Source organism: Trichoplax adhaerens, genomic scaffold (assembly GCF_000150275.1).
Source record: "Trichoplax adhaerens TRIADscaffold_6 genomic scaffold, whole genome shotgun sequence".
In the NCBI taxonomy this organism is placed as follows: Eukaryota; Metazoa; Placozoa; class Uniplacotomia; order Trichoplacea; family Trichoplacidae; genus Trichoplax; species Trichoplax adhaerens.
Window position 1 is genome coordinate 616,857 of NW_002060948.1, and position 12,964 is coordinate 629,820.

At 32.4% G+C, this 12,964-nt stretch overlaps 1 protein-coding gene across 1 annotated transcript; it reads left to right on the top strand.

Moving 5' to 3' along the window:
* Window positions 1–7,724: 7,724 nt before the first annotated feature.
* TRIADDRAFT_26285 (uncharacterized protein) lies at window positions 7,725–9,318 on the top strand (the record flags this gene model as incomplete). Its single annotated transcript, XM_002113161.1, has 7 exons — window positions 7,725–7,885; window positions 7,959–8,061; window positions 8,166–8,262; window positions 8,402–8,542; window positions 8,614–8,717; window positions 8,812–8,925; window positions 9,049–9,318. Coding segments are annotated over 7 exons (990 nt in total), but the record flags the coding sequence as incomplete, so codon positions are not given.
* Window positions 9,319–12,964: the final 3,646 nt, after the last annotated feature.

Sequence of the window (12,964 nt, forward strand, 5' to 3'; positions counted from 1 at the left end):
ATAAATATTATTGCATTCTGTCCATGGGGGAACCGTTTGAAGGTTAGTTGCTTATAATATTAATAGTTAAATATACCTTTTACAATAAATTTCGCTAACAATTGGAATTTATGGTTTTATATTTATTAACTTTGAAAACATTTGCCTTATTGCAAGACGTGCAACAATCATTATATAAATTGCTTTCAATGTTGGCAAGTTACTCTATTTCTACTACTGAACTGAGAACAATGTTTTATTTAATGCAAAACAGTAAATATTCTGAGGTAAAAATTTTCGGTATATTTTATTTGCTAAGTGATTATTTCAATGTACAATAACACTTTTCTTGTTGATATTCTTTCAGAAACATGTTGTTGAAGCGCTTCACCTAGCGGTTTCCTCATTCCAAAGTAGACCGTTACATTTTCTATCTTTTCCATTTATTAACAAAGATACTGTCTTGCACGTTGAAGAACGAGATAAAGATGTTGAGTAAGTTGCAGAAATTCTTGTTCAGTTGTGAAAAATAAATATTTGATTTAGTTAATAATTATAGAAATAGATAATCTTCTTCTTCAAAACTTTAAGATGTTTATTACCTTGGAATTTGGCTCCAGTGCAAATGCCGCTAGAAGGCCAATTTGTCTGGCCTAACACCAGCGGAGGATTTACTATAACGCTGTGGATAAAAACTAATTATCGCCAAGTTGAATTATTTACGGGGAATTCTTATAAACCGAAAGGCATGTCGTTTGAAAATTTTAATTTCAAAAATTTCCATATTCTTTCGATTGGATCACCAAAGGCATTATTTGAGGTTTGGACATGGAATAAATCCTTGACTTTGAGGTAATAGTGGCGATATTGTTCTGTACCAGATCCTACTCTAGTACTTTTACTGGATACTAAAGATTCATCACTATAAATGCAACAATTTTTTGACATTTTTAGATGGACTATTAGTGATACAACATATGAAGTTCGAAAAACTGTGGAAGAATATCATCTTGATAATGTGCTACGCGTTGGTGAATGGCAGCAATTTACGATCGCTTATTCAATCAATGAAGAAATATTCAATCAAGGATGGGTTTGTAATAATTTCTATACATAGAGGTCAAGACAATATTGCAACTACAATGATATTGCTTATAATCAATAGATTAGATGCTGGGAAAATGGCGTTTTTTTGAAGAAAGTCCCTTTTATGATTCCTGAAATAAAGAAATCCACACTTTGTAATTTATTAACTATATATATTGGCCATACAACTTTTAAAGAGATTTATTGTCGCCTTTTTGTTCCCGCTTTCAATCTTGGAAATGTACTCCTATTTTACGGTTTGTATAGATATGCACTCATACAGTATATAGGTGAAAATTTTTTGAGTTCTAATCTAATCTGATATTAAAAAATCTTTGACTTTAAAACAGATAAAGCCCTAAGCCATGAGGAAGTCCTGCATCTCTATGCTATGGGACCAGATAGTATGCATATCTTTAATGAAAATATCTCACAAAAAATTTCCGACACGGCTTCTTTTGAAAAGTTTCGGCGTAAGCAAACTTCGTCATCTAAAAAGTACTACAATATGGACAAATCCGATGATAAAAATTTGCCGTCCGATAATTGGGCATCTATTTGGTATTCTAAAGCATTGAATTCTAAGACTCTTAAAAATTCAGAAGTTCAGTTATCCGATTATTTTCTTGGTTCCAAGTATGTCTCATCAACGTCTCTACAGGTAAAGTATATATTAGGTACATAATATTCACTGACTACTGTATTGGATCTAAATTACGTTTCTAAATATATACTCTTGTATTTACTTCATAGGAATGCCTTTTAGCAGCTTTTTATCCTCGCAATTTGCATTATTTTAGCCAATATTTGTTGCCCAAAGTCGATAGTGGTAGTGCAAGGTCTCCTGTAATATTAGAGAAGAGAGATCAAATTCAAAAGCCCATTTCCTTAACAATAGCTGGGCGTGAGTCATGGCTGCCAACTTTTTACGCGGCTATTTACCCATTAGGAGGTCTCTCAACATTATTGTACATGTTTGCTGATGTAAGTGCCAAGCTATGCTAAATTTTCAATGATGATCTAAAAATAAATTCTTTTGCTTAATAATTGCTATTGCAAACGTAATTTACTTAGGCTGTCGAGAGGGATCTTAAAGATGATATTCTTGCATCAGTCTTATCATTGCTCTTTGGTGCATGCAGAAGTGATTTCTATTTTGCTAATGAAATGATGGAGAGAAATGGCTACTTATTATTACAGAGAGTATTCTTAACAATGAAAGGGATAAGCTATAAAATTTTGAAGGTGACATTTATCCGAATCTTATGTGTAAATCCTTTATATACATTTACATATAACTAATATTTTTACTGTAATTTTTTAATTATAGGTCGTACTAAATGCTGCTTGTTCAGAGACTTTTCTTGAAGGGACTTCTGTAAATGATTATCAGATTATTGCCGGTAATGCAGCATTGATTCGGGACGTCCACTTGATACATTACTTACTCTTGGAGTGTGAAATTTGGCTCCAAAGTAATATCGTCGTATGGGAAATTTTTATGCGGAGTCTTATTGCATTGGTATCAACCCGGAATCCACATCAATGGTTTAATATTCAAAGACTCAAACAAGCTAAACTTATTGAATTATTTTTCTTAACTATTCAAGTAAGTTTACATGCAAAGGCGGTATAATGTATACAAACAACTAGATCTGAAAATACCCACTAGTAGATAACAGATGACACTGAAGCAAGGTATTTTCGATATTTTAATTTTAAGGAACAACAGCAGGATGGTTTCACTCAGATTCCAGCCGTAATCATTGAACATTATGTTACAGTGATTGACTATATGTTGGGATCTCCCCCTGATACCTACTTTATTGAGGGCATCTTTGACTTTTTACTTGCTGTTCATCCGTTCATAGACGCAAGAGTGAAAACACATAGGACTGAGTCTTATTACTGTGATCTAGGTAACAAGAGTTTTAGTATTGCTGTGGTTATTGACTTTCCCAAGCATGTAGTGAGCAAAACTCTTGTCTTAAAATTACATAGGACCATTATATGCTACTACAAGAGTAAAAGTACAAGGGAGACATAAGATTAGGAGTAAATCATTCAATGAGTCAGGTGATAGGGATGTATCTTCGCTTCACAGAACTTTCTCCGACCCATTTTTGAATCATTTTATTACTGAGGAGTTCAAGAATCTTAGGGATAACTATTCAAGGGTAAGTATTTCTGTTATTAATGTATCTAAATACTGTAATACCGTAACTGAAGTATGGTAAATTTCAATTTACAATAATTAAGAGCGTCGTTGGAGATATCAAGTTTAATGTGAACGGTGAGGGTAAATTAGCCAATACCAGCTATAATGACGAAGATCTCAATATCAGACAATCTTCTTACGGCGAATGGTAATATCAGATTCGTGAATTTTTATTATTCATTCATTAAACTTAGCTATATATGGTATTTTGTGATTGTTAGTGGGAAAGCAAGTGAATTTAAAGATGATGATGCTCTGGTTTCGCTCAAGTTATCATTACTCCAAATCATGGATGGAGTTCTTTTAAATCTACCTGATGCTCGTTTGGAAAGCATACTAGGTCAAATGATTCATTTTGATACCCTATTAATACTTGCCAATACTCCATCATTGGATATTAGAACGGCTATCGTTAAGGTAATTGTAGAAGTTGATAAACAAGTTGACGTTATATAGCTGTTACTAACGATGAAGATACAATGTATTTTCGTTTTACTCTTTATTGGCGGCTAATATGTGGGTTTCTTAATTTTATCTACAACTTGCTTCCTAAGTTATTATACCGCTATTTTGAACGATCAAATGAGAAAGAACTTCTAAATTTTAACGTTATTCATGGTTTCCATTTGTTAGCCAGACAGGTTCGTAATGTAAAGGATAGCCATTTCTTTCTTTCTTTCCAAAACGCTTTTGTTTATGCTGTAATTCTATAACTGTACGATAACAACGTATTGTAATCTAACGTTTATAGCTTTATGGAAAGGATCCAGACTTTCCACTTGTGAATGGCTGTTTTTCAATCCTGTTAAACTCTCCGGTTGATATTCAGCAACGAAGGTTATTAGCTAATGTCTATAATTTGTAGGTTGCAAATACTGCTTCGTTGTATTTTTATTAATGATGATACAAATATAATTGCATCAGGTCTCTTCCAATATTTAACACATCCCAAAAAGCGAGGTGCCTGGCAGTTGTACCGATTTTATCATTACTTGAGAACTGTTTTGTTTATCCTTCCCTCTTGATTGCTACATTAACGTTCATGAATGATGTTAGTAGATATAGGAAGTTATTTTATCGTACTGTTGTTCCTATACCATCATTATATTACAGCAGCTAAAATTAAAGTTTATTTACGAACTTACCGTTTAGATATTCTCGGCATGGTCGGATTTAATTGAAGTAGCTATCGAAAATGGACTCACAATGACTTTATGCAAAGTAATTCGGTTATTAAATGTATATGACGAAAGCAAAAGGTAATGTAAACATAGCTGTAGTATTTATTGTAGCATCAATTAGATGCTTTTGTTAGAAATTTTAACTTTACTTTTGTACTTGTTTTAGTGAGATAACAAATTCAGAGTTTGAGTGTATTGGTCAGTGTGTATTGCGGTCGTTATTCATCGTCAGTCACTTCATTAGCAGGTAGTATATTCTTGTATTACAGTTCAAAATACAAATAATATTGATAGTAAACTTATTTTATTTGCATAATAAAGATTCCGTTCTTTGCTGTTTCAGCTCTAGTAACGATCACAGTATTCATTACCTCGAGGATTTGGTAGCTTTATTGTGCAAATTGTATAAAGAAGAAAAAATTAGAGCGGGTAGATTGACCGAAGATATGGCTTAAATAAAAACCAATTATCTATGCAATGATGACCTACTTCAATAGAATGAATTAATAATCATACATTTGATTTCTGATTATAGGGCGGAGATCGAATGCCGCTTTGTACATAAAATCGGTACGGTACTTTGTTTTAAAGTGCGCAGTTAAAAGTTTCTGGCATTGGGAACAGGAGGCACAAGAAAGTGATTTAAATTTAAAATGGATATCTGATGGTTTTGTTGATATTCTACATGACACGATGAAAAAAGAGGAGGGTAAGATTGAGTAATAATAGCTATAATATAATATCTCAATTTTATCAATGAGCCAGTAAGGTATAATTCTTTTTAAAGTTCCCGTGGCAGAATCTGCGAACAAATTTCGTAGTATTTGCGTACTTTGTACGAATCTAATCATTGCTACTAGTGGTTATGATCATAATGGCGGAGATGTGGACAACTTTGAGAGCCAATTTATATCGAGCGTTTTTAAGATGCTGATGAATTGTTCGCTAAATGACTCGGTACAGCATACTTACACGTCATGTGACTTTAGTATAAAATACTTTTGGATGTAGCTGCAAATAAAATTGAGCAGCGGTTAGTCATTATTACTTATTCATGTTATCATAGGAGCTACTACTGAAAGACAATTTTAAAGTAGAACTTGTTCGCTTGACTAAAGATGTTGCTCGTATGCAGGTGAGTAATCATATATCAAAGGCTTAGAATGTCTTATGATGTCTTAAAACATCTTATTATTGCTTTTAAAACTCTCTTAGTTTCAGAGATTATTACTGTTTTTGTTATCACCATCGAGAAGCCTAAATCTTACTAAACTGGTGTTAATCATCTTGGAAAAAAAAGGAATTGCGAAGAGGCTATTTTCAGATTTGTCAAATTCTACCTTAAAATTAAAGGCAATTTAAATTATTTCTTTACTCGAATTGGCTTGATAATTGAACATTATAGGTTAATAAAACATTCAGGTTGTTTAACTTATTTGATTTCATATATCAGTTTCGCGGCATACTAGGAAGTTATCTACGCGATTTGAGGGCTGTTGCAAAGGAAAATAATTCAGAAGACTTACTTCACTTTTGTAATATTGCGGAAGAATGTGGAGTCAGCTTAAAGGTAGTATGAAGAATGATTGAAATGTAAAGAAAACAAGGAAAGTTCTATCCTAACTGAGGACCTAAATTTGAATAATTTCAGGGACAAACGGAGTATAGCATCAACGATGATCAATTCAATATATCTTGGCTTTCGAAGCAAGATCAGATCTGTTTTAGGTAATCTTTATTCTCAATAATGGAGTTGCTGGTAACTTTACTAAAGAGTGTATTCATACTTTCGATCATACACACTGTTTTGGTTCTGCCTTGATAGATTGAATGAGCGATTTAGCATTCTTGATGAAAAAGCTTCTAAATCTGGTGAGGCTGTGGCGGAGCGTATCGGTACGTGCATGAATGCTCAGATAAAAAAGTTTCTAAAGCACCTACACCATAAATTTGGGAGAGATATATTGTATAAGAAAGGCTGGAAATTTATCCTTGACCAAGTTGCACACGAAAGGTTATTTTTATATGGTACATATATGATAATTTATTGGGTGTATTGTTGATTTTTTGTATGTCTATTAAGGACTATATGGTGTGATCTTGAAAGCTATCCTAAATCTTGGGAGCTTGATCCAACGGAAGGACCAAATCGTGAAAGGCGCCGTCTTAGGAGATGCAGATTAACGATCCCAAATGAGTTCTTTTTGACTGATCGTCAAAATTGTTAGCGTTTCGATAATTCATAGCGGCATATTTGCTGATATCTTTCCGCTTTATTGACTATGACTAATACTGCTATAATCGATACTTTTTCGATATTTATATAGATACGAAATCAAAGTTTCCTCTTGAGACAATTTTTAACAAAGATATTTACAATTCTAAGTCAAGTTCAAAATTAAGCTGCATTAACAACGATGATCAACTTATGTATTGCAACTTACTTAATTATAATCATTTACTCAATACATGATTTATTGTTGGATAACATTCCTGTAAAATTTTGTAGATGTTCCTACCATTGTTCATTTATAGCTCCGGAGAATAGAATAGAGGGAGAATTCCTTATCGGTAGCTAGTAAGATAAGATAAGATAACTTTTAATTGTTGATTAACTAAAGTTTAATTTTAGGCCAGTATAGACTTTATTTTATACAAGACACAAGTGTTACAAGGCCAAATTTGAAAAAGGTAAAATTATTATTTCAGAAATCTCATAGGTTTCAACTAACAAATTTATATAAGTATTGTAACCATTATATATTGTTACATTAGATGCTTAATCGGAATATTGAAACCGTAACATTCTCTTGGAAATTTGAAGAAATCACTGAAATTCATAAAAGACGATATAGCCTTCATGTACTTTTACAAATCTTTCATTCAACTTTTTCGATATTAAATTTTATATGTTGGCCTGTGTTAAATTAACGTGATCAAAAATTTCTTATCGCCAGAATAATGCTCTAGAGATTTTTCTTGGAAATGGAAATACGTACCTATTGTCATTTAGTGGATCTAAGGTTAAAAATAATTAAAATAGAGTTTCTATAATTACAAGCTAAAAATTAAAATATCTTTTTTTTTTTTAAAATATAGGAAAGAAGTGAAGTTTATCAATTGATTATTAATGCGCATAGAGATAAACTTATTCATCTTAGAGATTATGATGAGATTAAAACCACCATCACTCAAAAGTAAGCAGATTATTAACGGAAGACTGATAAAATCTCTTTTAAAATTAGCTATTATTCTCTTATAGGTGGCGTGATGGAAAAATATCAAATTTTCATTATTTGACGCAATTAAATAAAATTGCTGGAAGATCATTCAATGATCTAATGCAATATCCAGTTTTCCCTTTTGTTTTATCTAATTATACTGAGACAACTTTAGATCTGACCTGTCCGGAGTCATTTCGGTTAGCATTTTGATTAGTTCGGTGACTGAGATTGCTATCCTTTATACTTGTATTTATTAACACTTTCTTTTAGGGATTTAAGCAAACCAATTGCTGCACAAAATGAAGATCGCGCTAAAAAGTATAAAGAAAATTACCAGGTAGAGATTTATTATTATCACAGCTTGCTGGATTTAGTTTAGTTTATTACTAATTTTTACCGATGGATTAGTTACTGAAAGATGAATATGAACGTGGATTAATGATGGGACTTACAACAGACAATAGTTTACCATCTGAGCCTTATCATTATGGCTCTCACTATTCCAATAGCGGAACTGTTTTACATTTTCTGGTTAGAGTGCCTCCATATACGCAAATGTTTATTGATTATCAAGGTAATGAAACTTCTTTGTACTGCTGCTACAACTTTTCGGTCCCTAAATAACTTTTTGACTCCTCTACGTAAAGTGATTAAATTTGCTGTTCTAAGGAAGTATTCTAATAATATTAATACTGTAACTGCATGACTTCCAGATCAAAGCTTTGATTTGCCTGATAGAACTTTTCACTCAATGGCTACTACTTGGCGCCTTTCATCCTATGAATCTACAACTGATGTAAAAGAATTAATACCCGAGTTCTATTATTTGCCGGACTTTATAAAAAATTTCGAAGGTTGCTAAATCAGAATGTGTTTATTGTTCAGATCTTGGTAGGTTTCTCATATTGTTTGATTTCATAAACAGGGTTTGACTTCGGTAAACGCCAAACAGGTGAAAAAGTAAACGACGTTTGCTTACCTCCTTGGTGTGAGAATAACGCTCGTTTATTTATTTTAATTCATAGACAGGTAATGTATGTTATATATTACAACTGTTTAATTTTAAAAATACTTATAGATAAAAAAATTAAGACCTTATTTATGTTCTATTTTCAATTCATAGGCGTTGGAGTCAGCTTGTGTCTCAAGATCTATAAATAAATGGATTGATTTGATATTTGGATGCAAACAAACTGGCAAAGATGCAATCGAAGCTATAAATGTTTTTCATCCATCCGTAAGTAATTAAAAGAATTGCTATGTTAATACTGTATTTAGTTAGTGAAGAAGCTATTGTGGCATCACGATATTATAATGTTGTATTGAATATCTTTAACTTTCGTATTATATGTACTCATAGACATATAAAGTTGCTGATATGGATACCATCAAAGATCCAATCAAACGTAATGCCTACCTAACCATGGTAAATACGTATGGACAGACCCCATTAAGACTATTTAGAAATCCTCATGTTGAGAAGATTCCACAGGTAGATCAAGGTACAATATCTACTATTTTTGATTCTGGAGCTGCATTATTTGCCCAACTATCAAGAAGAAATATAGAAGAAAAATCTAAAGCAAATGAAATAATTCCGTTATCAAAAGTGAAAGGTGTAGCTGGTTGACCGTTAATAGATTTCTACTTCATAATTATAAGAATACACTGTTTGTGATCCATATGATAAAAGATAAAATAATGTTTCTGTATCTCATTTAGGGTTAAGATGGGGTGATTATCTAGGTTCTCCTAGCTCGCCGGAGCCATCAATGGGATGGTCATCCTCATGTTTAAAGGATGGCGTTATCACTGCGGTGAAATACGCTAAATCTGCTAAAGGAGATTATATAGTTTCGTTAGGGTCAAACAACGACTTGTTTACTACTATGATCAGAAATCAAGGTGCAATTCCGCAAGCTATCGATATCTTTTCTTTTAGCTAATACTTGTATGGAAACTAATTATTGTTATTTTCCTTTGTGATTATTTCTGGATAGATAACAAAGAATTGCGTTTATGGTCTTCGCTGGTACGGTGGAGTAATCTTGAAAATGTTATCAGCTTAAAAACTGGCGAAAACTCACCTTTAACGCCAATGGTTAATTATTATCCGTCAGAGCAGGTGATTTATTGCAAGTCTTCATACAGTTCATAACTATGTGCTATAAATGAATAACGCGTAAAACGGTAACTAAGTGTTACTAAATTTTGTTATTCACTAGGTAACTTGCTCAGCAGCTGTTAGCTCTTTAAATTTAATTCTACTTGGTGGTGTTACCGGTGTTATATCTTGCTGGTCCTTTAAATTTGTTGACGAGGTAAGTGGTAGTAAAAATCCTAATAGCAACTTCAAATAAAGAGATATGCGTAATTTTGCATGATAGCTGGTTATTACTGAACTTTACTTGATTTACATTTTTATCGCGTTATTTATAGTGCTTTAAATTACTCGAGCAAAAAATGAACTTTTATGGACATTATAAGAGAATTAATTGTCTAGCCGTATGTGAATCATACAGTATTTTTGTGTCTGGTAGTGATGATCGAACGTGTATAATCTGGGACTTAAATAGGTAATTTAAAATAACTTTGCGAGATATTCCCAACATCTTGACGGACACTGAACTTTTAAATTATAATTAACTATCGATAAGATTGAGCTATGTTCGAACAATTGCTGGATATCCGAGTGGAATTATGGCTCTAACAGTTAGCTCCACAACTGGAGATATTGTGGCAGCCTGTGACTTAGGTAACATCCAATGTAATAATCAGATAGGGCTATATCTATGGGAGATATGAGTCGGAAAATCATTAAATAAATATATTTTCCGTTCTCTTAGGACGCAAGTCTGCTCAGGATGTTAACCATGGAAGTTTATTAAAACTGTGTGATATCAACGGATCCCCTATTACTACATGTACTTGTGACTATTCTATTACTTGTTTGGCGTATACTAATTTACCTGAAGGAATTTCTATTAATGCTATTGTTGGGGGTCTAAGTAATGGAAACGTTCGGTATGCATTTTTAGCAGTTAACATCTTAGCGTAAGTAATTTTCAAAGTAGTAATACCGTTACACATACAATATTATCTTATAGCATGTGGAATGCTTGGAATTTGGGTGTTTTAAGAGATATATCTCTGAATAATTTGCAATCACCGGTAGTAAGGTACGGTACGGCAGTCGTATTTATGTTTTGCGTTAATTGGAAGATATGATTCTCATATTTGTTTTTGAACAGTTTGGCCTTCACCAGCGATTATTTTCAACTTTTCGTTGCTTACGATGACTATGTGCAGTCATGGAAAAAGCGTGACCAGTTTTACAAAGATCCGATATACCATCATTTTGGTTAATTTTGTTTTAACTGTATATTACGTTTTACGGAAGTGAATTAGGACCAATTTGTATTATAGTTGTCTATATTGATATTATACAGAACTATTTACATTACTTAGCCGCTGATAATTATTTAATTATGGAATTATAAAGCATTCTTTCTATGTATTTATATGGTTAGCAATATATTGAAAAATTGTTAAAATTTGAATTACTGCAAATGAAATCTTCTGCGAGACGTGATATTTTGATATATGATTTGTTACATAATATTAACAGAACATATCATCCAGAGATCAGAGTATTCATATTTTTTATTATTGATGCTTGATTGCTTGTACATTAAAATTATAATGGCAATATGCACACGTTATTTATTATGAAATCAACATTCTACTTGTAACAGGAGTAATGTATATTATGCCTTCATCTGAAGATGCTACCATAACTTTAACTTTATCAAGTGTAACGTACGGCTATAGTAAATATTGTAATATTAATGCTTTGTTATGCAATTATATAGATACTACATCCGGTTTCTAGATACTAACTGCCATTGTATTTTCAATTATGATGCTAACGATGCATTCGATTTATCAATTATACTCTTGATGCCGTATATCGATAACATTAGTTATCAATCAATATTAAGTAATATTAAAAGATGAAACAGAAATGATATTTGACATGTCAAGCTAATGGTTGATAGTATTTAGCGTACACCGAGAATTCCACAATCAATTAATTTTTGGAGTTTAGAGGCAATGTTTGGATTTTTCAAATGTCTAAAATATAGTTGATAAATGATTGAAACAAAAATTAAATTTTAACCTGTAAAGTAGAAATTAGAATCTAGAAAAAAAAAAAGAAATACTTACTCTCCAGCTGCATGGGGATCATTCTGCATTTGTTCAAGAATAAGCCTCATCGCAGGGTCGCTTAATATATCCTACCAAAATAAGATAGAAGTGTTAGTTCATCCCTGATTTAGATCTAGAAAGATATTACTGTACATGTAACATTCATCTTTTGTGATTTAGGCAAGTAACACGCGTAGACGTATAGGTTTATCAATTTCATACCCTAACTTCTGGATCTTGCATTGCTGCTTCTGCACGTTTCTTAGGATCAGCTTCAGTTACACTGGAGCTACGATAGTACCCCTCTTTAGCTTCCTGTGTTACGAGTATGTGTAATTATGAAAGTGTAAGTAGGGTCGGCAACATTATGTGCATAGCATAATGTAGGATAAGAGTGATATTTTTAATGCACATTCACGTTATACCGCATTGTTAGGATCTAATTCTAATGCTTTAGTAAAACAAGCTGCTGCTTTTGAATTTTCTTTTAGAGCCAAAAGAATGTTGCCTTTTCGCAAGTGACCCTTAACTGAAATACAAACAGTGACGTTAAATCTAATACTGAAGTTATACAATCATATCAATCTTTAATATGCAAAACATATACGCACTAAAATTTGGATCTAATCGGATGCATTCATCGCAGTCCTAAAGGTGAATAACAAATTTAAGAGCAAATTACGATAAGGTCATCGACGACAAGTATCAACTGTCAATGTAACGAATCACGATAAAGTACTACTGAAGCACTATTTATACATTATAATTATTGTATTACCTTTAAGCCAAGGTTAAATTCTGCTAATTTCACATAACATGCGGCACGATTACTGTACAATTTTCCGTCATCAGGATTCCTTTTGATAGCTTCTGAATAGTGCTTTACTGCTTCTGGATACTTGCCTATTTATATGAAATTGATCCAATAGTTGGCAAATATTGTTAAGTTTTAATCAAAATCATTCTCATCAAACTAGATAAACAACATCGTATTACCTTTCTGAAAATACTCGTTTCCTTTCGCTTTCTCTTCCAGTGACAATTCAGGGTTGATATAGGCTTTTCTT